At 40.9% G+C, this 27,591-nt stretch overlaps 1 protein-coding gene and 1 non-coding gene across 5 annotated transcripts in view; both read right to left on the reverse strand.

The window, feature by feature from the left end:
* Positions 1-1,188: 1,188 nt before the first annotated feature.
* The window catches only part of LOC121951596 (anoctamin-8-like), a 58,898-nt gene continuing 32,495 nt past the window's right edge, over positions 1,189-27,591 (reverse strand). For 2 of the 4 annotated variants that reach the window (XM_088085260.1, XM_088085259.1), the window contains 19 exons: positions 25,426-25,536; positions 23,415-23,718; positions 19,692-19,802; positions 17,049-17,181; positions 15,308-15,446; positions 15,027-15,123; positions 14,801-14,917; positions 14,553-14,680; positions 12,822-12,983; positions 9,957-10,109; positions 9,506-9,632; positions 9,181-9,236; positions 9,020-9,094; positions 7,167-7,664; positions 6,571-6,711; positions 6,249-6,440; positions 5,998-6,129; positions 5,259-5,369; positions 1,189-3,061 (listed from right to left, as the gene is read on the reverse strand). In XM_088085260.1, the coding sequence (XP_087941386.1) occupies positions 2,411-3,061; positions 5,259-5,369; positions 5,998-6,129; positions 6,249-6,440; positions 6,571-6,711; positions 7,167-7,664; positions 9,020-9,094; positions 9,181-9,236; positions 9,506-9,632; positions 9,957-10,109; positions 12,822-12,983; positions 14,553-14,680; positions 14,801-14,917; positions 15,027-15,123; positions 15,308-15,446; positions 17,049-17,181; positions 19,692-19,802; positions 23,415-23,604 (3,213 nt within the window). In that variant the 5' untranslated portion in view covers positions 23,605-23,718; positions 25,426-25,536 and the 3' untranslated portion in view covers positions 1,189-2,410. Of the gene's footprint in view, positions 3,062-5,258; positions 5,370-5,997; positions 6,130-6,248; positions 6,441-6,570; positions 6,712-7,166; positions 7,665-9,019; positions 9,095-9,180; positions 9,237-9,505; positions 9,633-9,956; positions 10,110-12,821; positions 12,984-14,552; positions 14,681-14,800; positions 14,918-15,026; positions 15,124-15,307; positions 15,447-17,048; positions 17,182-19,691; positions 19,803-23,414; positions 23,719-25,425; positions 25,537-26,531; positions 26,668-27,591 lie in introns of those variants that run through there. The other 2 variants (XM_042497980.2, XM_088085261.1) reach the window with 2 other exon arrangements.
* trnak-cuu (transfer RNA lysine (anticodon CUU)) lies at positions 12,245-12,317 on the reverse strand. Its single transcript has one exon. It is a non-coding gene; the product is annotated as a tRNA-Lys (tRNA).

Genomic DNA, 27,591 nt, shown 5'->3' on the forward strand with positions numbered 1-27,591 from the left:
GCTTGTGGTAAAAGTGCCAAAAAAATACATATTTATAAACTCAACAGCAACGTTTCTTTCCAGAAATAAACAGCCGGTTAATCAAGATACCATAAAACCGGGTTGTTGACTAACCGCTGACGATAACCGTAGCTACTTAGATCACATATACAAATACCAGAACATATGTTTAAACCCTGTGTCATTATGTACATATTACTCACATGATTGGTAAGATTATTCACAATTTAATCATTTAGTTTACTGTACAGAAACTGCGCACCAAAGACAAATAGCAGCATCAGAGTAAACAAGGGAGATGCAAAAAGAGGAATTAAAAGCCTGTCCCAAAAATAAACCTGTTGAGTTCAGTAGTTAAAGCAAGCTTTACGGTAATCCACAAACCTTGGTGTGAGCAGATTCATGAAGGAACTACTTTATTTCTACCAAGCTACACCTGCAACGGTGTGCATAAACTCACGGATAAGAGGCGTTTGTTTGTGACAGCACGTGACATAAACATCAATGGCCGCCTCCTCGACGTCAGCTAGCTCAGCGGTGCTAGGTGAGCTAGCAGTAGACTCATGCCTCCTCCCGTGCAGTGACACAGCTGGCGGGTGTAGTTTGGTAGAAAGAAAATAGTTCCTACATAAAACTTCTCAAAACAAGGTCTGTGGATTATCTTGAGTAACCGGATCATGACTTCTGTAAAGAGACATTGCCGTTGAGTTATTTAAATGTGCCACAGCCGATATCTCCAACACTCTGCAATTTACATCCAAAAGTCTTGATTGATAAATACCACAAAAAACGGGGACAAAAGAGCTTACCGAGAAGTGGTGGAGTGGTCTTTTGAAGCGGTCACAAGCACTCTTTTATCGGAGACAAAAATAAGTAGGAAAATGTAGAAAGGCAGGAAAAAACGCTGTGCAGAAACGCGGTTTTTGAAGCATTTATCCCACCACGGAGCACCTTGTTTTACTACAGTTAACTCGACACACACTGAGCACGCCAGTCTCCATTCATTAGATAAATGGCACCACAGGTGAGAGGAGAAATACGTGGTTGTGATTTTGAGATCAACGCTAAATTAAATTTATACAGAAGTGTGTATGTTCTGTTCTTGTCTTATTTCCAGGAAATAAATCAACTAAGCAAACGTCCACCACCCAGTTATATTTTTTTATGGTTAACAAAATCAGCCAATGCTTTATCTCTTGATGGATGTTTATTAAAGTGAGATTTATTTGCATCATAGAAGTACATTCACTAATTTATGTAGTAAAATAATTCATAGAAAATCAAAGTTAAGAAAAATAGAATATTTTTTTATGGTCACAGTGAATATAATCTGACCTATTGCGGAAGAATACGATGGCTTTGAAAAGTGCTTCACAACTGAAAAAGACATGATGGACGTGTAATGCATGCACATGATGCAACATGCATTGGATACAGGCATAAGAATGAGAAACAAATGTGGAATGGGAAGCTGCTGTTCGTGCTTTGACAAAAGGACTCGTTAATTGTCTGGTATGGAAAAAAGATCCTTCACATTGACATAATCTGTTCCGATGCTGTCGAAAACAAGGCAGTCATGCAGTATTTTAACCTTGGAGGAGCAAGCGTGTAGGATTTAGTGGCAAACAGCAGTGAGGACTGCAACATGCAAGCAGCTGAAACTTCTCCCAGGTCCCAAGCATGAACTCCCTGTTGGGAATTCTTCGGTGTTCATTGTTCAGGAGGGTTTTTACAGGGAGCCAAATCGTCCGCAGAGGTCTCCCCCTCTCAAAAACAAACAAACCAGGTGATTAAAACTAGTAAAAACAATGAATAAATCAATTTTACATTAAAAAATGTGTTTTTTTTCAATGCTGTTAGGCTCATTGCGGAGGGGTTGCCAACTACGGTGGCTGACACAAAAATGCAAATGGCCCTATCTCGAGCCAGTGTTTGGTTTGTCTGTTCTGGGCTACTGTAAAAACATGGCGGTGCAACATGGTGGACTCTGTAGACAAGGACCCACTACCTATGTTGATAAAATATCTCATTCTAAGGTAACGAAAACACAAGGATTCCTTATTATCAGGTGATTATAAACTAATGAAAACATATATATTACATTTCTGCCAATATATCCCCCTAAATCCTACACACTAGACCTTTAAGTAAAAGTTACTCAAGCCCCATTCAAGTAGTTACACGTACTGTACATATTTTACATGGAAGTTAGATAATCAAGTGTTTATGGATACAGTATAATACCTTGTGCGAAGTAAGTTGCATCAAGAGTGAAAGTCTACCGCTCGCTGACCTTACATGTGGTCCTTGTGACTAATGTGTTCTTCTACGGTACAGGTGTGTCTCTGAATGTTGCCTGAACATTTGTACATTGCTCTCCATTCATAATATTACATCGGTTGAACATTTATTAACTCTTTGAGTTTTCTAAATCAGTCAATTGTCTTGATTCTCCTTTCTCGGACTCATTGGAGGGTAATTCCTCCAGAGTTGTATTTAAGTCACCCCTGTTGGGCTGAGCGTTAGCAGGCTGGGGCGCTGCTTGTGTCCCATTCACACACACCACTGTCCCCTCTGATTTGCTGAAACTGAACAGCTTCCCAGGACTGAATGTCCTGTTAGGGGACTGTGACCTCTCCTGGCCACTAGGGGGAGCGGAGGAGGTCACTGTGGAGGCTGGCGCTCCAGCCGCCACCGCTGGCTCTTTTTTCACCTCAGGTGATTTCAAGAACTTCAGAAATCCCGGCAGCTTCGCCTCACCTCCTGTTGGGGACTGAGCTGGTGAGCGTGAGGTGCCGGAGGAAAACTTCCCCTGAAGAGGGATGATCTGCTTCAGCTTCATCACATTGTTGTTCCCCAGCAGAGAGCTGGGTCTCTTGGGCTTGTCGCCTGCCTTGCCCCCAGGTGCTTTGTCGTGGTGGTGCTGGTGCTGGGCGTCTGCCCTGTGGTCACTCTCCTGACGGGCCTCGGCCTGCAGCTCAGCCTGGCGCTGAAGCTCCTCCTCTTCACGCCGGCGTCTGAGCTGCTGTTGGAAGTGCTGCTGGGCCTGCTGCTCGTGCTTCTAAATGGAGAGACGTGTTAAAATAAAGACACAGGAGAGGAGAGAGAAAGAGTTACAGGTAGGAAAAAAAAGGTGGCAGGAGGCAGTGAAAGAGAGGAGAGAACTGGATGAGGAATATCAATTACAAAGTGTTTTGCTTTGCTCCTTCAATAACCTATTCGTGAGGGATCAGTGCTCGCAATTACAACTGCCTTCAGGTGCGTTTACTGAGAGTACCTGAGCCTGTGTGCCCCTCATTTTGCATCTTCATGCTTAAGAATCCTATTCTGCAGAAACCCTTCACAAAAAGCTGTGTTTACACTTAATATGCTGACTGTTGCATAGATGTGCTTTTTTTTTTTATCTTGAAAAGACTCATCTAAAGCCTTTCACACATGCATTCTGTCCCTGAAATGCTCAGGAGCATTTCCTGCAGTGTCATTCATGATTCATGATTCATGTGTGAATTGCATTCAGGGAAATCTGTGCCAACGATTTCACACCTCAAGAGCGAGTAACAAGTCAGGGAAAGCATTGTTATGGCTGTTGCGAATGAAAGCAGTAACAGTGCAGGGACGAGCACGTAAAGGGTGACATCCGGCTGACCGGAGACGCTTTCACATGGAGTGATCGAACCAATTTCAAGACTTTGCTGTGGACGTTATATTTGAATCCACAACTTATTTATACCAATGCTTTAACAGTTTGATAATTAACAACCAATACAAGTTATTTTATTCACTAATGGGATTCCTTTTCCTGCCTTTTTTGTCTTCAGAAGACTTCCACCACTTCTTCCTCTGTGAGTTTTATGGTGACTGGCACTAAAAAAGTGTTGCAGTATTGCCACCTGCTGGACTGTTTTCTGCCCCATCCTGTTTGAAGCTAGGATGGATCGTCCGGAGGGAGGGAACTCTGCAGCACGTCATCAAATGCTCACGGCGGCGTCAACCAATCACAGCAGCGTAAAGTTTCTGGCAGGCCTTTCGGTTTATCTGTCTCATGGACTGTATGTAATATCTGTATCTGTATATACAGCCTATGATCTGTGTGCATCATTCTCCTTCAGAAGTGTGATAACTCCACTGAGTTAGATTCTTTAATTAAAGAAGTAGGGAAATAGTTTATTACTCACAGTGTGGAGCAGCATTTAAATGACAAAGTTAAGAAATAAACAGTGAACACATGATTTCTAGCTAGCTAACATTAGATATAAGGCAGGTAAAGTTACATTAGCTACAGTGTTGTGGAAAATAGTGCATTTACTCAGGTAATGTAGCCAATAATTTACAATTCGAGGTAGCTTTACTTAAGTATTTCCATTTGATACTACTTAATATTTCTACTTCATTACAATTCAGTGAGAAATATTGTACTTTCTGCTACAATAGATTTATTTGATATTAATTTAGTTACTTTTCGTGGAGATTTGAGAAATGATTAAAAAACAAACAAACAGGAATCGAAGCCGTGTCAACCGGTATCATGAACTCATCCTTGTGTCATGAATAACAACTTGTACATTAAAATCTTAATGTCATTTCTTCCAGATTCAACTAACAAATTATCCAAATGGTTAAACAAATGTAGGTTTTGTGACACGTTGATTTTGTAACTGCATTTTAGCTGGCTGAAAAGAGGTTTTGACATTCAAGAGGTTGAATATTTAAACATTTGATTCGTGGAGTTACTATATAAATCGGTGTAGTCAGATAAAGCTGAAGTCCTTTACGTTAAAATTCATTTGATTGGTTGATTTCACTGTGAATTTCCTCACCCCTCCCTCCAGACAATGCGCTGCTGTGATTGGTTGTGAGCACTTGATTATTGACGATTATTTAAAATGCTTATTACCAATCATTGCAGATAGTGCTATGCAACGTTAGAAAAAAAATCTTTTTTTTTAGCATTAAGACTTGACGGATCAAATTAAGACATTTTAATAAAAATTATGGCCTTATTTTAAATTAATGAATTCAATGCCTTTGAAGACTTTTTAGGATCTGCGGGAACCCTGTGCACTATAGAGACAAACGTAGCCAAACACCATTATTTCTTTCCTCTTAAAGTCAGAAAAAGCTGCAATAGTATACATTTTTGAACAGTCCACACCAACATACCCACTGACACAAAGGGGTACATATATACAAATACTGTGTGAAACCAGCAGCAAGCTTCACATTGGCCGAAGGTCTTTCAAGCTATGACACAACTATACCTTGAAAGCTTCCCTTCGTCGGTACTCTAGCTTGGCCATCTCTTCTGCTACCCAGCCAGGGATATCAGGGATGGCAACATGGATGATGTACTTTAGGAGGATTGCAAAGTGCTGTAAACCACCAAGACCACAAAGGGACAGGCACAACACACAGTTACAACGAGGCACAATCACAATCTGTTTCTTACTCTGTTTTTTTAGGGCCTGTGTCCACATAGCATTTTTTTTTCTGAGCAGCAGCGTCTTTTTGTGGTTCAGTAGAGGAGAGAGTGCATGCGCTGCCTGGAGAAAATGCGCTGCAGCCAGCAGCGTCTTTTATCAGAACAGCTAGCTAAAATGAATGTCAAGATTTGTTGTCATAGAAGCAAACCCCAGGTGAAGTGCGTAAAAGTGCCTGGATGACTGTTTTAATGAAGCGCTGAGATGAAGCGCTCCTCAGTGCCCTGTCATCGCTTTTCTGTCAAATAAAAACGCTATGTGGACACACATCCTCACAGATCAAACAGCACACCTCATACACATACCAAAAACTCTTGAGAGGTTTTGTGTTCAATAATAAACCTGGATTTAAAAAAAAAAAAGGATTTTAAAGGTTTTACAAAGTCACAACAAAAAAATAGCAGGCCATGCATATCTGTACTTCTTTTACAATATTAATAAAGTGTCACTTTTGGGAGTCTCTTAAAACTAAACTCTTCATGGACAAACCTGCTTTTTCGGTTCACAGTACAGTGCATACCTCCAGTAAGACAATGGAGATGATGGTCATCTCCGGGCTCAACCAGGGGAACAGACGCTGTAGCTGCCCACACTGACCGATCAGGTAACAGTTAACTATAATCGCGATCAAACCCATGGCCTCCATCGCAGTCTGAGGTTGAGAGGAGAGTGAGAGAGAGAGAGAGGTTTACAGACCATCAGATGCCCTCACTACGTGTGACGCAGCCTGGAGGGCTTTTCTGACATTTTCAAAAGACAAAACACACTGACCTGCCACTGTCCAATGTTCTCCACCCTCTGTCCGAAGGGTCTCTGCAGGCCCGTACAAAGCTTCAGGGCGTCGCTGCGGATCTCGATTATGTTGTTGATAAGAGCACACATGGCCGCCAGGGGAAACGCAGAAGAGAAAAGCACCACGTAGCCAAATTGGATGAACATTTCCTGGTAGTCCTGAAGTGTGTCCTGTTGGGGTCATGAAAACGGGTTAGTATTTTTATTGGCACGCTGATTTGAAATTGATTATAGATGATTTTATATAATGAGAGATAGTTTGTGAAATGATCAAATCTTTGCTCCATTTCAAGAGTCCCACCTCGTATGTCTGCATACAGCTCTCGATCTCGGCTTGGGTCAGAGAGACAGTTTTGGGTTCTTCTGGTGGATCCATCCATGACTTTTTCTGCTCTTTACTCTCACTGCCATTCTTTCTTCTCTGACAGAGCGAGTCAGACTCCTGTGGAGAGGACACAGTAGCACACTCGTTGGTCTCAATACTTTCTCTAACACTTTCAAAATGTGCGTGTGCACGCAGGTTTTTCAAACGCTGGTAAACCCAGTAAAAACTGGCTTTAGACTGTATTCCCACTGCCAGGAACAAACCTGTGAACAAAGCGCTGCAGCCTTATTATGTGTGTGTGTGTGTGTCTGTGTGTGTGTGTGTGTGTGTGTGTGTGTGTGTGTGTGTATGTAAAACTACATTGGATAAGTTTCACTGTATTCGAAAGAGTGACACATAATCAGAGATTTCTGTTTCTTTTAAAAAAAGTGGAAACGGTTGGAAAATTTTAGACGAAATCACTGGTTGAGATAGAGATATCTGCAGAGTAGACAGACAGGCTAAAACCACAACTTAAAAAAACAAAATGATGGGATGATAAAACCACATATGATAACAAACAGACCACATACTTGAGTCAGTGATTCACAGTCGCTGTCCTCATCACAACTGTCAAAAATGCTGGATGGATCCATCCCTTCCTCAACCAGTGTTGGACTGTCCTCAAGGAAGCTGCGATCCACCGCCAGTGTTTCTGTTGTGACATCCTGGTAGTCGACCTTTTCGGTGAAGCTGACTTTACGTTGCTTCAGATTGCTGTCATTCATGTCCCACTCTTCTTCCGTCAGCCTGAATCCTGCTTTCAGATCCCCTCGTCTCTTTGGCTCTGGGTTGCCGTTAGCAGCGTGACTGACGGGGATCCCTCGGGGACCGAGGAAGGAATAGCCTGTCATCGAGGCTTGGGCCTTTCCCAGAGCCAGGCGTCCGTACTTGAGTACGATGGTCTGGAGCAGCTCCCACAGCACTTTGGGGGTGAAGACGCCCAGCTTGTTTTGCTCGTAGAGATAAGGCTGGAGGACCTCTTTGATGTTCTGTAGGAACTGGCGGAAGATCAGCAGAGTAGCAAGCATCTGTGAGGAGTAGAACATCATCTGTTACTGTTCTGAACGTAAGAGGTGCAAAACAGAAAACACATTCAGAAGTGTTTATCAAGCACATTTGATGAAGGTGTTCGGTCTGAATGTACAAATGCAGGTCACGTCCTGACATGATACCAGGACATTCACAGCATCTGACACTCAACAGAACAATAAAGGCAGACTATGCAGGACTTCTCAGCTAGTGTTTGTAAACAGCCCCCCCTTTTCACGCTTAATCTGTCCTGTCCTTTAAAGGCAGAGATATCACGCTTACAATATCGATAGCAGACAGACAAACAAACAGTCTGGCAAAATAATATATATGTTATAATTTCATGGGAAAATTTTATTTAAAAATTACTGGTGTTTGTACTACCAGACAAAGTTCTGTTTATCAATCTATGGAGTGAAAGCGTGGAACAGTTTTAATGTGGAGCTGAAACAATGTTCAAACATAAAACTAGATTAAAATAATTCATAAAAACATAATTTTCATGAGGTACAGGGATGAAGAAGGGGTTTACACGGGTTGTTGTTCTTTGGTTATTTAATATTTATTTTTTCCTAGTTTCCTCTTTTGTCTGTAAATAATAATGTAAAGTCACTGATGTTTGATTCTGTTAATTAAAATTCAATGACTTCGAGAAGGGGTGGGATTACATAAATCTATACTTCTTATTCTTTTCCAATATGTGAGCTAAGTCATCATGTGTTTGACCATTTTCTTTTGCTTCATGTTTTTAATTATCTGTAAATATGACTTTTTTTTGTCTGTCTGCTTGTTTGAATAATCTTTTCTCTATTTTCTTTTCCATATTTGAAATAAACCAAATCAGTACTTGTGCTGCTAGGGCAAACTCTACTCTACACTGTGAGATCAATGCTATTTCATTATTTGCATATCTTCTATTTGAATCATCAGTTGGTGAGGATACTGACTCTGGCCCTAGAGTTGCAGCGGCAGCCTCAGTCTTTGAGCACATGTCTGAAGCCATCAAGTGTGTATTTAAGACCCCTTTTTACAAAATTCTTGTTTAGAAATGAGTCAGCTGGAAATATTAGAAGTTAGCTGGAGCCAAAGTTTCCAACCAACTCAACCAAAATGGAGAAGCCTGTTTTTCTCTGCCTCTGTCTGAAAATGACGTAACCATTTTGAGTGAGGAAGAATTTCAAGTAGTAAATTGGCACCAATTTTTAAAGCGCCTGATGTACAGACGTCACCGCAATGGGGGCTTAACAGTCAACTGCCAATTTTGGCCCCAGTAGCCACAGCTCAGGAAAGTTACATATTGTCACCTTAATACCAATATTTTGCTTGTGATACTGCCAGCAGTTGTTGTTGTTACCTCTTTAAGTCGCTCCATGTCCTTGAGGTAGAATCCAATGTAGAAAAGGCTAAGGTAAGAATTGATGAATTCAAACTGTAATACAACCAGAACAGGAAGTCAAACACCCACACCATTATAATGTATTGTCTTTTCTTGCACAAACAGGATGCATGACTTACAAAAACCATCTTGATGATGAGATTATTCTCATAGGCACTCTGAAGTCTGTAGTTCTCTGGATGAAGAAATAAAGAGAAGCATTTGTCAATGACAGTAAAAAGGCCATTGTCTTCCCTTTAACTGCCTCGTAGAGTATGCAAAAGATTTCCCTAAAAGCGCCCCACATCAGTATTCAAGTAGCATTAAAAATATACTCATACATGCATAATTACAATCATGGGCAAATATATTCCATTTTAATTTAATTTCTTATAAAATAATTTATTTATTATACACCACAGAGATAATGGTTTGTGCCCAGGGAGTTCATGTCGTGTCTCTTACCCATGTCATTGAGCCAGTAGGCGATCTTCTTGTACACTTCGTCACATATGGTCACAGTAATGGCCAAAAGTATCTTAGGAATGAATCTTGTGATACCAGGTAGCTCCTGAATCTCCATCACCACTTCCTGCAAGGTGCATTAGAGGCATGATACATATTTAATATCCTATTCATTCATATCCATTCACAAAGCTATTTTTAAAAGATTATTAAATGAATACGAAATGTCAAGAGATATTTTAATGTGCCTTATTTAACCTCTGATAAAATGTAATTCTACTCTCTCTGTCTTGCTGTTGTTTAGCTGTCGTGTTATTATTTACGTTTTCAGGATTAAACACTTCACAAGGAAAACATTTACGGAATATCATCCCCATTTATCAGCCCCAGACAGACTGTATCGACTCGATTTCTCGTCATTGAACTTGATTGCTGTGTTATCTGTTCAAACCTGCAGTTCCAGGCAGAGGAGCATAGCGAGGAAAACAAAGCAGAGACAGAGGAGGCAGATGGGCAGGCTGACCAGCCATCTGAACAGAGCTCTCTTCCAGGGCGGGTAGTAGAACTCCTCGCAGCCCGTTATGGGACTGCAGCGCTTCACTCCCTGCAGAGACGCCAGAGGAAGAGAAAACAAGAAACCGGGGAGAGCATTAGAGACTTTTTTGTGCAAAATTGCAATCATCTGTACTGGAAAATGGATTGGAAATGTTTGTGCAAAACGTACTCCATGATAACAGTTTGCTTGCCTGATTGCATTTTTGTTTTTGCTGTGCATCCCAGGTTATTATAGTAATCTCGAAAACATTAGAGATTACAAATGAAACATTAATTTATATTTTGAGGTTGTCTGGTGTGATTTACTCGAGCGGTACCCTCCGGGGCTTAAAAATGAATCCAACAGGAAGTGACAAAAACTGCAGATCCTCAAATGGCCACTTGAGGCTGACTCCAAAAGCAAGCCAGTTGCCAAAGACCGCCATGTTAAAATGCCCAACTTAACAGCAGAAAGAAACATGATTACAGCCTGGTACAAAAAACAGTTTAGGTCTTTATGACAACTGTTTGGGGGGTGAAGTTTAATATAACTCATCCATTTGAATTTCATTAAAGCTTAAAGTTACGCATAATAAAGGGCAGTTCTTTTAGTGACAGGTGTATGCCATCCATTGACATGTCGCTACCATGACGACGTTGGTTCTGTAACATAAGCATGGCATAACCCCAGATTCACAGGTTAATGCTGAAGTTGGCCCTATTTCAGTGTGTTTGCGTTGGTTCAATAGTCTACTCGCCCTGGGCAAACAAACCTCATGCTCTGATGCTAATAGCCGGGATCTGTATCTGGTTTAATGTTGTGTTTTGCTGTTTGTGCAAATTGGATTTCAATGGCAATTCTTACAATATTCCATCACTCACTGAGCATATTTGTCAGCATATGAAAATGCGACTGGTGGCATCCTGGTGATTAATTATTGTTTAATGGAAAACTCTGTTGTGCAAATTACATTTCCTCTAGATTTTTTTTCGTGAACTACTTACCTTAAAGTTCAAAGTGCGCCTATGGTTTGATTGTCCCAAATCACCCTCAAAGGAGTTACGTATTCAGTTCTCTAGTAGGTATATTTTGTTTAAATGGTTTTAACCCTTTTTTTGCTAGCAAAAATTAGCATTATCACAGTTAACCATATCAGCTATCAGCCAGCAGCCAGCAGCTAAGGTTAGCTCCACTCCCTTGTCCAAATATGGTCACTTTTGCCTCCAAAAATTCAAGATGGCAATAAAAATGCCAACTTTGAGGCTTCAAAAGCAAAGTCCACAAACCAAAGGGGGACATCACGATGGCTGTGTACACTATTTTATACTGGTATTACCTTAATCAAAGTTGCCATCTATATCTAGCTTTAGCTTGGGTCTTCAACAGGGAGCCCACAAAATTACTGCAAGGGGCCACAAAATTATTATTTGATATTATGTAGATTTTTTTTCTTTTCAAAAATTAAAATATGTCTGAAAATACACATTACCATGAATTAAACATATTCTGCCTTTTGCAACAACTTAGCAATGTGAAAGTGGAGTTTCCTCCCTCACCTACCTGACAAGTAAACAGGGTAAAAGACTGCAGCCTGAGGCTGATATGGCCGTCTGCCTGTCAGCCTCCATCTGCCTTGTTTAGTATTCATCCATTATCTGTAACCACTTTTGCTACTCAGGGTTGCGGAGGGGCTGGAGCCTCGCTGACATTGGGCGAGAGGTGGTGTACACCCTGGACAGGTTGCCAGACTATCACAGGGCTGATGCATAGAGACAGACACCCTTCATGCTCACATTTACATCTGCGGGCTGCGGCCAAATTTAGAGCTCCCAGTTAACTGACCTGCATGTCTTTGGACAGTGGAGTAACATGCACACACATGCACACAAAAGGGCTCAGCCAGCCAGCGGCTTCAAGCCCATAACTCACTTGCTGTGAAGCATCAGTGCTAACCACTGCAGATTTAATATGCAACGTAATTATACACAGACTGTATTAGGGGGTCCCCGTTCTGTCATTCTTATAGTTACAGGGTCCTTGGCCTTGAGCACGTTCAAGACCCCTGATATGTAGGATACTTACCATCACTGGTGCCCCACATCAGTGACTGTGGTGTACTTTACACCACATCATCTTTTCATGCCATTAAGTCAAATTTTTAGTTATTGTACTGCTGGTGCTAACAGTATCTTCCTAAAAGCTATCGCCCAACGTGGGGCTCGAACCCACGACCCTGAGATTAAGAGTCTCATGCTCTACCGACTGAGCTAGCCGGGCACATGGAGGGAACTTTCCACATGTCTTTTAATAGGGGTCACCCATATCCCCTCCCCCAAACTCTCTATTCACTCCACACAATAGAAGGTGGTGTGGGAGCGGGAGAGAGGCTGCCTGCCCCCCTCCTCTCTGAGAGCACGTGGAGCATGGAGACACACTCCTCTTGTAAACATGATCACATTTCCTGGTATTGTGTGATACTCCCGTCACTGCATAGTTGCGCAAATGCTTGCTGATAAACAACTCAGCCAGACTGTCACACACTGCAACTTTACCTGAGGACAGTGGAGTTGTTGCACTGAAATAAAAGAATTCACTGCATGTAGTATGACGTTGATGCAGGAAACTTTGTCTTCAGTTCTGTTCCAAGTGACTGTGAGTGTTTGGGAGTAAATCTGAGCGAACACAGCAGGAAGTGGATGAAACATTTTGTACACCACAAAACAGCAGCTGCTTTTTTTCATCCACGCTCCTCCATGCTCAAATTTCAGTAAAAATCCTCACCCTGAACTGTGGCCTGGGCTCCTCCAAGGACTCTGCGGGGGTGTCCAGGGTGCCCCACCTGTAGGCCAGCTCCGCCTCTCGCCTCTTCCAGCGCTCCAGGAACAACGTCGCCCACACAACATTGAAGAGGGCAAAAACCACACAGCAGATATCCTGGCTGGTCTGTGAGCAAGCATGAGAGAATCAAAAGACACTTATATAACCTTTGAGAATATGATTATGCTGTGCTGTTTTCAGTTGCCAAAGCTAGTGCCAGTGCTGTTTTTGTTTGTAGCTACTATGTGCTGTAAACCTCTCTTCTTATCTTTACAAAGCAAACAAAGGAAATAATATAAAATGTATGAGGACAGACAGCAAAAAGACGTTCAAATCTCAGTAAGATCCTAATATTCCTGGCATAAAAATAAAATAATATAAATACAAATCATTATCAGTGCACAATATTGTGAAAGTTAAAGGGTGATTTCCATTAATATTCTTTTTTTTAAAAAAATGAATTAGTTTATTAGCAAATTCACAGATGACAAGCAAATATCTGTGCTGGAAACTGCATTTTAGGAATTTAGGGAGAAAAGAAAGTAACAAACCAAACTACATTATAACTCTTGAAAAGCACGAAAACAGTTTTTAAAGTGCAGTCTGATGTTTCAGTTTAATGCTGAACAGAGTTCAGCACAAAGACTAGAAGCTTCACCACTGAAGTGTTCAAACACACAGAATCATCATTTAGTCACTCCTGTGTTTGAGAAAATATTTTTGGCTTTGAGCTTCCTTGTGCTTGATCATACTCAAATTTAGATTTCTACAGGCTGGAATCAAACCCCGGCTGCTGCAAAGGCCTTGACATATGGGGCCCACACTCTAGCAGGTGAGCTAAAGGCTGCCCTGCTATTGAGCTCTTTAGCAGAAACATTTCTTGGTGGTTTGTGTTGTTGTTCACGAACATACATTAAATATCCTTTGTGCTTTCAACATTGGATTGTGTCGTTAATGTGCTTACTGGCTAACAAGTGTTAAGATGGTCTCGCTGTTTCTATTTTTAATGATGATTACATGCTTGTGCTGTCTGCTGGTCAAAGACTTATTTCCTATCAAATAAAGCGAAAAAAAATTTGTGCTGGTTGACTGTTGGCAGTCATCTTTGCAGTGCTTTCATGTGCAACTTTCTGGTCGAGACACGGCGACGTGAGGCGATGCAACAGTTGGCTTTCGTTGCCACAAGTTCTTCGATGTCAGTTTGGTGTGTCTGGGGCTTGAGGCCTTTGCACACTGTGAACGGGACCAATACACGACACCAAAATGTCTAATACTTTCCTGGAAATATTTTTGCATCAAAACTATTCATATTGGCAGCAATGTAAATTTGCGACAGTTGTGACTCTTACTCTATAAAAGGCTGATATAGTTAAATTCTGAGTGAATTTGAATGAACGCAGTATATATGTGTAGGGCTTTAACTGTGAAAAGTAAAAACTGAAGGAGTATGTGCTGCTGCTTTGTCAAGGTTGAAAGGAGTAATAAAGGTTGACATCTTGGTTCAGACCACAGAGCCTCCGTGTTGTTTGGTAATGTTACTCTGCATGTTGTCCCTGAGTTTATTGTCTTTATAACTTTTGAGTCTTTTGTATTATAATACAAGGTGCTGAGAAACAGTAATATTCAGCAATATTCCAAGTGCCTGAAACAACAGATGATGTATAACAATTTTTTAATAGAATAGGCTTCAAGTACCTGGTCAGCCTCAGCGAGAATCCAGAGCAGAAAGCCAATGACAGCGGGGTAAAGCATGGAGTTAGTGTAGAAACCCAGCCAGGCAAAATACATGCCGATCTTCACTCCAAAGTAGTCACAGATATCATCTACACAGCAGATACAATTGTAAACAGCTCTTACTGAGACTCTGAGAACAAAAACACATACATTAACAACTCTATTCAACAGTATTAATGAATGTGAGTTGGGTATTAACAGCGTCGCACCAAGGGGCTGCCTTTCACATACTGCCTGGACCCATGACGTCATCAGCTGGTTGAGGATCCTCTGCTCGTGGAGAGGAAACATTTGATGGATCACACCCCGAGCCTCCAGCTCTGGAACTAAGAAGGACACATATTCAAACGTTCACATGGTATAAAAGGTGTTACTGATGCTATTTCGATATACAGAAGAGAAAATCAGTATTGAAAAAGTTAAATCACGGCATACTGATTGGCTGTCCTTCGAGAAAGTGAATGTTGTGGAGCACCTCCCCCTGTTTGGCTCTCAGATTGTCGAGCCAATACTTTATGATGCCCTGACGCTCCTGAAAGCCATTAAAGTTATGGAAAGAAAGACGAGATAAGTCACTATATGTAAAGATTTAATTCATGATCTATAACTGTGGAGGACAGACAAAAAGAACTTTTGATAACACCCAGAGCAACAACATGTGTATCATTAACAACCTTTACATACAGATCACATGGCCTTCAGTTTTGACCTCTAACCTGTGATGTAAAAAAGCAGAGCTCGCTCTCTATGTTCTCATAGATGTTGTCTTCCTCACAGGAAAAGCGCCGCATCCCGCCGCCAAACTGCGGTTTGACGGCCTTGTGCATGCCCATCTGCTCGGCTCCCCGCAGTAAGCTGAGAGCGAGAGAGAGGGGTAAAAGAGCAGCAGGATTAAACCTGATGGAGCACTAACACAGAGGAGCGGCTGGATTGCAGATGTTTGATAGATTAAGTGCATTAAGGGTTTGCACACAACAAACTGTAACAAAAACACAGCAACTGTGACTAGGTGATAACTCAGTGTGGTTTCTAAATTCAGGGACAGTTCCCCCCAAAGCAAAAATACACATTTTTCCTCTTACCTGTAATGCTATTTATCAACTTAAATGGTTTTAGTTTTGAGCTGAAACAATCAACGGCACTGTCACTTTCCAGAAATCATGACACAGTTACTCAAGATAGTCCACAGACCTTGTAAGCAGTTTCATGTCGGAGCTATTTTCTGTCTTCCAAACTACACCCTCCAACCATATTAGTGCGCAGAAGGAAGTGTGTATCTACTCATGGACGAGAGACTCGTGCCTATGATAGCATGAGATCCCATTAATACCGTCCTCTCCAGCTGAGCTGTGACATTAGCTACCTCAGTGGTGCTGGGTGAGTTAGCAGTTGATGCTCACTGCCCTCTGCGGAGTGATACAGTTTACTGATGTAGTCAGGTAGAGAGAAAATAGTTCCTACAGTTATGCATGAAACTCTATTATCATCTAGAGAAGGCAGACAGCTATGGCCAACTTCTCCAGCACTTGGCAAAGCACACCAAAACAGTCTAGACAGATAAACAGCATTACAGGTAAGAGGAAAAACATGGATTTTTGATAAATCTCTCTTTAAAGGAATTTAATTTGACATTTTGGGAGATCAAAGGGTTGTTAGCGCTCTTGTGTGTGCATTAAATATGAAGTTAAAGCTGGTAGTTGATTAGTTTATCTTCTGTTAGAAGTCTTTATGCTGCTAACCTGGCTCCGTTCAAAAGTAGCAAAATATGTGTACCAGACCTCCTGAAGTCTGCTGGTTTTATCTTTGGACAGAGGTAGGTTGGCTGTTTCAGTCTTAATGCAACACTATGCCAACTGACCCGGGCTGTAACTGCATATTAAGCACACAGACATGATATCAGTATCAATCTTCTCTAACTCCCAGCAAAAAATGTGAAGCGCAAATCTCCCAGACTTTTCAACAGGCTTTAAATAACATATATCAACAATAAAAACATCTAAAATCTAAAAAAACAAATACCCTTACATTCTATAGTGCTGTTGTTTATACACATGCAATATGTAAATACAAACACACATGCTTATCTCTGTTTATCCTGACATAGAGGACTGTTCCCTATCTTTAAAATAAAATCTTTTTTTTTAACAAATCTGCTTAATTCTGCAAACTTTAATGGAGGTTCACTGTAAAATTTGGTAATAAACTGACTTCACTGAAGCATTTTTACTGCACCCCATTTATATGCAGTTTAATACTAAAAATGTTTCCATAAATCAACAGGAATAATAACCTAGCGCACCATACTGATCCATTACTATAACCTCAGTCCAAAAATCAAGTACCAGCACTAATTGTCGGACTAGCCAAAATATCCTCATTCGAGAAGTTCAAACAAAAAAGGAAGCGCAAGCGTCCATACATGCATGCACAGTTAAAGTGTGAGTTTTGGAGTCTTACTTCTCAAACGTTGTCGTGATGAAGAAGGCGTGTGCCTGGGTGTGTTTGTGCTGCCGAACCTGAATGCTGACTTGTGGGATTCCAACACGAACCTGATTCAGGAGCCACAGCAGAGTGTGATCATCTATTGTATCTAGAGGGAGAAATAATAGTTATATTTCAATTTTGAAAATTAATATGAACTTCATTACATTCACATTAATTGCTTATATATTTTCAGGCATGTTTGTAGGTTATAAATGGCTTTAAAAAAGGCTTCAATAGTCTTTACAGTCTGTATTTTTTCACAGTTGCAGATAAATATTAGGCTACACTAATAACAACGGTATAATACTACTTGTGTAGATTTAGATTCTAGTAATGGTTGCATAAAATTGTTTGAGTGTTGTAGAGTCCAGACATCACAATATGTTTTTATCAAAGGAAATATTCTGCTTCAATGCATATTTGTTGGTGTTTAGCCTCTCAGAAACATGACTGTTACTGCAGTCAAAAAAAGCAATCTAACAGCACAATAAATTACATTTATCCATTGAAGAAACTTAATTTTATAAAACAGACTAACTCCTCTAATTAGATGAATCACTTTATTGTTATTGATAATTTTGTTCAAGGATTTTTTTTAGGGAGATGACATCGTAAAATATGATGACAGACATTTGAAGCTTCATTCAAAAATCTCAATAGAAAATAAGAAAAGCTATTTTGTACAACCCTGCATGTTTGCCAAAGGCCCGACATGATGAGTTTGCTGCTGCGTAAAGAGGCTGAACCAAACCCATCTTTCACCGCCCTGACAGAAAGGCCCAATAGCAGTTGGTGGTGGTGATAGTAAAAGGTCACTCCCATTAAATCCATGTCTACATATATCACAAACATTTTTTCAATAGGTTGAGAAAACAGACAACAACCTCGACCAAATCCAATCTGATTCCAGCATTTTCAGCCAATTGTATGCAGCATATTATGTGTATGTGTGTGTATCATGTCTCTGAGACCATGTATACCTTAAATTAAAACAAAGAGCACCAAATAGGAAATTACTTAGACTTTGGATTCAACCGGTAAAACAGAGAATTAAGTTCTGGAGTTTTTTCCATTACATGCATACATAGGTCTTATATTGGCTGAATGTTAGTTGGCAGTATAAGTGACGACTATATTTTTGAGGTCTAGTTGTTTACATACATTTTCATGTTAATTTGGCAGTCATCTAAACAAGAGTTGTTCCTTGTGTTCAAATTAGGCTGGGTATTTTGGTTTGGTTTTGCATTTGAATGTTGGTAAAAAGTCTCTTTGAAGGCAGGAGCCTGTTTTGACGCTTGCAACACTAACAATATACTTATACTGCGATTAATCAAAACGATCAACTATCCCTCTATTTCAATAGGTATGCCCACAGGTCTTGAGTCTGCATGCGACATAATATCCAGGATGTGATTTGTACAATGTGAAGTTTATCTATCTGAGTCAAAGATACAAAGAACAAAAATAGAAACTGAACTCTTTTTTGCTTCCATTTTCCAGTAGTGTAAGTGAAAGACCTAACACTTTGTTTAAGCACACAAAAGGCTATGTTCTCTGAAAGTTTGTTCACAGATTTGTTTAAATCCGTGTAAGTGAGCACTTTGTCAACATAATCCATCCGCCTGACAGGTGTGGCTGATTTAATAGCATCATTTTTACACAGATGTGCCTTGGGCTGGTCACAATAAAAGGCCATGGCTGTTGTCCATGAGTTAAATGTTTATTCCACTCCCCAAAGTCGTCTCCAATGTCATTTCCAAGAATTTGGCAGTACATCGAACCATCCTCACAACCGCAGACTTCGGGTAAGCAAACCATCCCAAGACCTCCAGCTTTCCATCTGCAAGATGCAGCTGATGCAACAGTTTGTTTACACAACCAAAGAATTTCTGCACAAGCCAACTCAGTGAAATTCATGTCAGTTTTTGCAGGTGAAGAAGGTGGATGTGGAGATCCTGGTCTGGCTCACTAGAGCACAGCGAAATTCTTGGAAATGATATTATAGATGGCATATGGTAATGAATTCACAGGCATCAGCTCTGGTGGACATTAATGTAGTCAGCATGCTAGTGGCACGCTCCTTTAAAACTTGTGACATCTGTGGCATTGTGTTGTGTGATCAAACCGCACATTTTGGGGTGGCCTATTATCATGACCATCCCATGGAACAACTGTGTAGTCATGATCTTGATATGCCTTACCTGTCAGGTGGATGGATTATGTTGGCAAAATGCTCACTGACACGGATTAAGCCAAATTTTTTCAAAACAAATGTGCGCACATAAAAAGTATTAGATCTTTCATTTCAACTTGTGAAAAAAAGGAAGCAAAAACAAGAGTTGCATTTATGTTTTTGTTCAGTTTTGTTTGATGAAATGCTTCCATGTCACATGCTTATGCCCAGAGCTGCAGTTTCCTTAAAAGACACTGCAGAGGGGCTGGTCTGTAGATACAGGTACAGTAAATGGATGAGATCTAATTGTCCCCAGAGATCCTTTTAAGTCCCAGTCATGCGTCTGAGTGGCTGGCTGACCACCAAAGACATTAATGAGGATGCAGCGTCCTCTCTACAGTGAGGGATTCATCACAGGACAAACAGGCTGGAGCTTGCCGTACCTGGGAATGTCATCAGGATATCACAGTTTTCGGTGGGCACCATCTTCAGCCAGGACTTACGAGACATAATGTAGTGCCTGGCCTGCAGAAGACGCTTCCCAAACAATTTATCTAAAAGAAAAAGAGGGCCGGCGGAGGTTAATAAAGTTTAAAATGATTGCAGAGAAAAATTAATAAAGAGGGTTAGACAGAGAGTCTGTGTGAGAGAAAGGGCGACAGACAGATGGTGATATTTTTCATCAGGGTGATCAAGGACACAGATGACAGGTTAGTCATTACTATCGCTCTGCCATTCATCACTGATGCTATTTTCTTCACCATATTTTTTCTGCCCTTTCCTATTTTTTGCTCCGTCATGGAGACTTTAGGTTGTAAGAAAAAGGGATAGAAATGTTCAAAATAACTGTTCAGTGAGTGTGAAGGTTGACTTTGCTGCATTTGACTTTGAGCAAATGCTGTAAACAAACAGATCTGTAAACTGAGTAGTGTGCAAATATTAACAAGCTAGTTTTTCAAGTCTGCCTTTAAAACCATTATATGTAGTCAAAGCAGCAGGCCTTCCCAGCAGTGTTATCCCACAATACAGAGTAAGCTCTGCAGTCACTTCTGCAGCTTCTTCTTTCACACGTTGATTCTCACTCTTAAGTCACACTTTCCGTCTCTCACAGGCACAATAGAGCCAGGCAGTGAATGACTGATCTCTTTATTGTTCACTGAATCGCCCTGTGACACTCAGTACGTGTCCGTTATCAGGACTTCCCATTCTGCAGTGTAACTGCATTATCACATCACCTACTTTCAGCACGCCTTATCCCTCTTTTTGAGAGCCATCAGTGCCGCTGTCATATCTCTCTGTATTAGTGTTGTGTCTCAGACCAACATGCCAGCTCAGTATTAAGCACTCAATATACTGTCAGCAGGATCATGATCCCGTGTTATCGTGCAGCAGTTTATCTGGAGAAGCTTTTAGAAATATAATGAGATGTATAAATCACTGAGCAATTCTGATGATTAAATTGTGTTTGACTGCGTGTGCGTGCGCATTTCGAGGTGTGTGTGACATAATGATGCAATTCAAGCCAAGTCGCTAACAGGTTTTTATTCTTTGTCATGCTTTTGCTGTATCTTCCTGAACACTTCAAAGTGATGGTCTCTCCTACTGTCACTGGCATCAATGCTCATTAAGGCCGCAAGGCATGTACGTTGTAGATATGACATGCAAATCTCTCCGCCAAGCAGCCACATCACCATGTATAATGAGATGAATTTTCCGCAGAGATAGTGTAGACTGAAGAGCTAGAGTATACTGTATACTATGCATTGTTATGTTTTGTACTGTTTATTCTTACTTTTGTGTTGTGGTGGGCACCATCTCTGAAGCTACCTTACATGGGCCAGGCACTAAATGTATTGTTATTTCTTTTAATTGCATCATGGATTTTTTCAAAATACCATTAATAATTAAATGTACTGCTGAAATTATTGTTACAAAGTTATTTCTTCGTCAGACATCTCCCAGACTGACCTCTGTGATACAGTCTATCATGGAGAAAATCAGCTATGCAGCTTAGAGTTGTTTCAGTGCTGATAGCAGTATCAGAAATAATATATTATATTAGCGAGTACGCAGGTCTATGCAGCGTGTTATTTATTAACAAAGTCTAAATTATTTCACACCTGGATAAAACATCAGTTTTTCCAGAAATATATTCTTCGTGGCTCTAAAACAGTAGTGGAAACTACTGTTTAGCAATGTCAGCAATTTGGCAATATTTTAAACAAGAAACTCCCAACAGTTTAGGGTTTAACCTGAGTGATGCCATACAACAACAGCAATCATTTCACATCCATACAGAGTTATAAGGATACAGTTCTTTTTTTTTAGCGCAATGAAATTGAATTTGGTACTTGATATCAACCATACACAAGTTTTGGTATCTGAGTCACTATTAGGAAGGAAAAATGGTATGGGAACGGCTCTAATGCAGCTTAACATATACTTTTCCATAACTATACATAAGGTTAATGTTTCAATCCCACTTGAATAAGATGTTGTCTTAATTTAACTTTTGTGGCATAGAGTAGTGTGCAGGCGTTGCTTTTTCTTTGTTCTCACTGTTGACACTGTGCATAAAATTACTCTCCTTCAACCTGTGAAAAAACATGGCAATAGTACACACACATATATATATTAATTCTGTTGAGAAAACTTATAAATTAAATCTATTTAATCGCCAACATAACAAATGTCTTTCATACCTATTTCATATCACAATTTTCAATAAATGTCGGAACATCTACATTCATTAAACAACCGATTACATCTAAAAGTTCCCATAAGTTGAACCAACCACTTAACCAAAATACATACTAACTTTAAATGGTAATACCGTGATAAAATCTGCATTGATTCAACATGAATTAATGCACTGATGAATACAAGATTCTGTTTGATGTTCTCAGGGTAAATCTGATCTTTTAACCTTGATACATCATCATATCACCCAACATAGTGCATTCCACTCCACTGTCTCCACACGGCAGACTGGGTTCATCACATGACACCATGAAGGCCAACAACTGTTTTTTATAAAATCAGGAAGACACTCAAAATGACCACAGAGATGCAAATGAACTCTAAAGGGACACAAAATAACCACAACAGCGGGTGAAGCAATCACCAAGACACTCATAATGACCAAAAAGATACAGAATGACCACAAAGAGATACAAAACAAAAATACCCCCACCCCCCACCAAAAAAAGCAAAACCACCACAAACTTGTGTCCTTTGTAAAAAGAGGTGGGGGTTCCTTTTGCTTATCTGCGCCCAGGGGCCCACTGTCTAATAATCCACCCATGGAAAGAGGGTGCATGAAACTGTAATTTTCTAATTATGACTAGGCTATCTTAAAAGCCTATATCATCTGCCCTGATCCAAATAAATGGGGGGTTGACGTTGTCTCTGGACGGTTACCATTGGTTAGTTGAAGTCCAATCACTGCAGTGACATTGATCAGGCTAAAATTGTAAAGGTTGCACTGTCACATCCAGATGACCAGACCCTTGCCTAAGTGTCTCCACTTTTTCAGAAATGCTGGATGGGCATAAAACTCTCTTCGGGGGGCTCAGACATGGACAGCGGTGCTAGAAAATACCACGTGAGCCCCCAGAAGTGACATCAGTTTTCACAGCTGCTTAATACTCTTCATAATGCCAGAAATAACTCAGCATTTGCTTACTCACCACTGAAGTATTGCTCCTGTCTTCAACACCTGAGACAAAACGGACACTGACATCTAAGCCTGCAACACTATCTTTACTCTCCTTGAAGTGTAGCATAGCCCGTCGGGACAATGTACCTCCGCTGGCTGCATATGACTCCTGCATGCACCTGTGGACCACTATAGCCTGACTCTTCCCTCATCCCGGGCCTGGCTCAATCGGAATGCGCACTATGTAGCGGGAAGAGGAAAGACGCACCGACATCAAAACCCAATCACAAACGATTGACCCCTTCAGTGAGTCATTCAGTGAAGTGAAGTCCATCAAGCATCACTGACTGCACCATATTGCACATGCACTATAGCCCAATCTCTTCTATCCCCATCTTTTTTTTTTTTTTTGCAAATGAACACAAATACCCATCTTCCCCAGGTCTTCACTGCACGCTCTTGGGACATTTTTTTTTTTTTTAAATTCCCGTTTTTCTGTGACACTCACCGAGCACCCCGGATGGCGATAAGGACGTCTGCTGCTGCTGCTGGTTGTTGGTCCTGTCCTGCTGCTCGCCTGGCACCGTCCTCTCCATCCTCTCCCCTGCCCCGTCGCTGTCGTCGACGTCTGCGGTGCTGCTGCTGCTACTGTTTACAGTAGCGTCGGTATCAGCTGCTCCGGTGCCCGCCGCCTGCATGCTGCTGGTGCACAAATAGTCCAGGTGGTGGTGAAGGCGCTGGAAAACCGCACTGCACGGAGGACTCTGTTTTTATTACATGGCCGTCGCATGTAAAGGGAAACCCTGGTGTACCTGAAGGAGAAGGAGGAGGAACATGATCATGGTAAAGGCTGAACACGCGCACCAGTCGTGACTGGGTGGTGACGACAGAGTTGAGGGGAACACCGCGCAGGCTACAGGTCTATAAGCGATGACATATGTGTCCGAGCTGCACATGCAGAAATGCAGGTGACTCAGTCAGTCGCCTATGTGTGCGATCATGCTGATCAGGATAAATTTGACAACATTTCAGGGGCGTGAATACTGACAGTGCAGGCAGTAGGTATAAACTGTGGGGGAGCAGGCCCTCTAACAATGTACTGTGCAGAGAACAATATGTTCTCATTTGCAAGTGATTCACATAGCCACCTTGGAAATATGCCTGTATCAAAAGAGAAATTATTTTAAATGAAAATTGTCATCTTTTTCTATAGGCTCTATGGGATATTGAACTTACGGCTCACAGGTCAATTCTGGGCCCCCCAAACATTTTCTAATTCGCAATAAAAAATAAAGTGATTCACACTGTTTACATAGAGTACATAGAGTACACATAAGGTGCCAAAGTGCGTAAAACTGCATCAAAATAGAGCTTGTTTATCAAAAAAGTGCCAGTGGAGGATCCCTTGCACCCCCCTAATGTCTAAAAATCCTTGATGCATCCTAAAATCCTAGAAATGTCCTAACATACTAGAAACATTGTGAAATACTAGACTAGACTACTGTCCTTAAATCCTGGAAACGCCCAAAATGTCCATGTATGGGGCTGCTGCGACTGGCCCCTGGCCTCTTGTCATTTTATCATCTTGTCAGTGGCTACAAAGCAAAGCGAGTTGAGTATCCACACTCTATGCTCTCCATAACAAAACTATATTCTTATTTAACATAAACAGTAAAAAACAATATAATATAATGTAATATAATGCATAATTTCCAACTGGCAATATCTAGGACTGAAAAATTAAGGCAAAGTGGAAGAGCCAAAAACTGCAGTTCCTCTACTGGCCACTTGAGGCTGGCTCCAAAACAGTGTAGATCCCCTTCTACCGCCTTGTTAAAATGCCCAACTTTACAGCAAAAATATACAGCCTGGTACAAAAAAAAAAACACTTTACATCTCTGTTGCTAATTCAACTATTCGTGACAACTGTACAGGGGGCAGGGGGGTTACGGGCTACTTTGACTGACAGGCTGTCTACAAGCCATCACCACAGTCTGTGAGTCAGATCTACCCCTCGCTCCTCAACGGCTCCAACATCTAGTCCAAATTTGGTCACTTCTGGTTCCAAAAAAAAAACAAGATAGAGAGTTGAAACTTGAGGCTTCAAAATGGCAAGTCTACAAACCATTTATACAGTCTATAGAAAAGACCAAGCCCTTAGGCACAGCACCGAGCTGTGGAGCCAATTTGACATACAGGTGTTGCCAACAGATAGAATTATAACTTCTGGGTATGCCACATGATGCCGTAGGGCCCATAGACTCAAACTGTGAAAGAGAAGTGTGTAAATCAACAGATATATCTGTTTAGGTACATTAATTGCACAAAATAACATTCATATCCCTTATTTAAATACATATGTCCTAAAAGTGTGAGCGAGCCCTAGGCCAAGTGATTTGGACACGGGGTTAAAACAAATGCTAGTGCACTTGCTCTATGGGCCTCAGGATGCAGAGAATCTGGGTAATTTAATGCCTGGGAGTTACATTTTTTGCTTCATGAACCACTGAGCCACTTACATGGAAAAAAACAGCTGCAACTTCAATGATGTTTCCAGTTTTCTTCATAGTTGTATCCACGGTCAAGACTGATGTGATGAGAACATCTCCAAGCCAAGCGAGCAGTCAGGCCTTTCAAACAAAAAAAAAACATCTGTAAAGAAAGACAAGAGAAACAAAAAGCAGGAGAAGGAAGCAAGGCTTCCTAAAATAAAATATTTATGCCTAATAGTGTGTGTGTGTGTGCTTCATAACTAGTAAGTAGCGAGCACTTGGGCCTTTTGTAACTACCTTAAGTCACTGCTACATATCCATCCATGCCTTCACACAGGTAGATGCAGCATCACTATGATTTGTCGAAAAATATATGATGTTTTTGGAGTGTGTTTGAAATTTCTAACAATAATAAAAACAGGACTTGTACAGTATGGAAATCTATTTATGCCACCAAAAACTGATATCTGAGAATGATATTGTTTTTCATATTAAATAAGTGACGGTGAAAGAGCGGCTGCCCCTGGCACAGAAACATGGCAGCTCCCTGCTCAGCAGTCTGATGACAGCTGTGGCGGGCGTGCCCGACACGACAGGAAGAAATGAGGAAACTACCAGAAACCCCAGGAAGTCACTGCGCCCACCAAGAAACACATAGTTTCTTGTTAGTCACATAAACCCTCATAAAGCCAAATGTTGTTACTTCCGTTTATGTACAAATTAAAACAAAATGTACCAGAGCCGAGCTCGGTTTGAAGTGCAGTCGCCATACCTGTTGGGCTGGAAACTAATATGACGCTACAACCAGGAAACTGTTAGCTTGACTTAGCATAAAAACTAGAAACAGGATGAAGTTAGCTTGGCTCTGCTCAAATGTAACAAAAAAAGACATAATACAAGGCATAACTCAGCACATAACCCACTGTATCTACCATATCTGCAGTAGGCTTTAGAGTTGCTGTTAGGCGGGTTTCGTTCAGCTAAGCCAAGCTAGCTGTTTCCCTCTGTTTAATGCAAACCAGCTGCCAGCTGTAGTATAACATATACAGGTCCAGTGTGCAGGATTTAAGGGCAACAGCTGGCAGAAACTGAATAGCATATTCCTGACAGTGTCTTTATAGGCGTCTAATCACCTGAAAATAACATACGGAGCAGGTCCCTTTTCCACCGATCCTGCCATGTTGCTTCTACAGTAGCCCAGGACAGACAAAACAACACTGGCTCTAGATGGGGCCATTTCTTGTTTGTAACGGCCTCTGTAGTTCTGACAATGCAGGAGAAGTTTCATTTCTGCAAACTTGACAATAGACATCAAAAACTCTGGACTTTTTTTTGCAGACGCCGGTGCACTTCCCATCAATGTAGCCGAATTACGCAGAGAGCAAACAGGAAGTCAGACAGCGACTCAACATCAAAACATCACATCAATTTTCAGAATAAAACACTTCGTGTTTACGTCTGATCGTATTTCACGTAACTACATCAACAAAATGTCAAGAATGAGAGGATCCAGGCCTGGATCCAATAGGTCAGAGGTTTTCAGAGGTCACTACTGACAACAGGGACGAGGAGAAGCTAATTATGGAGGTGAGAAACTGCGAGCAAAACCGCAGCGGAGCCGTAACGCAGCCCACATGCAAGCGGTGAAAATAATATGAGTGGTATCTCCTCATCTAACTCTTGGCAAGAAAGCAAATACGAATATATCCCAAAGATGTCAAATTATTAATTTAACTGATATAATAGGCTATAGCCTACCTTATAATTTAACTTAGGACCTACTGATTTATTTAAAACAGGGACATTGTACAATATATGTTTTACACCAGATATAGCACAAAACTATCTGTTGTCTCAGGGTGTGGAATATACTGCACATGAAATAAAAATATGAGAATTTTATGTTACATTAATAATAACATATAAGAATATAAAAATTATTATTCCACAACAGTAATAAATACATACACCTGTAGGACAGACCAGTGCATTAATGTTCAGAGGGGCATTATCATTAACATCAACACAAGTGTATTTCTAAAAAAAAATTAAACTAACACAGTTTCTAACATCTCCACTTCAGTGATGCAAATTATCCAGCAAATGTCACACTAATTAAATTGCCAAATCTAACTGACATGCAGGGATTATGGGCGTTTTTTTTTCGGCCTCTGGGGACAGTTTTTCTGCTAT

Source organism: Plectropomus leopardus, chromosome 12 (genome assembly GCF_026936395.1).
Source record: "Plectropomus leopardus strain MGB_pleo_1.0 chromosome 12, ASM2693639v1, whole genome shotgun sequence".
Classification (NCBI taxonomy): Eukaryota; Metazoa; Chordata; class Actinopteri; order Perciformes; family Serranidae; genus Plectropomus; species Plectropomus leopardus.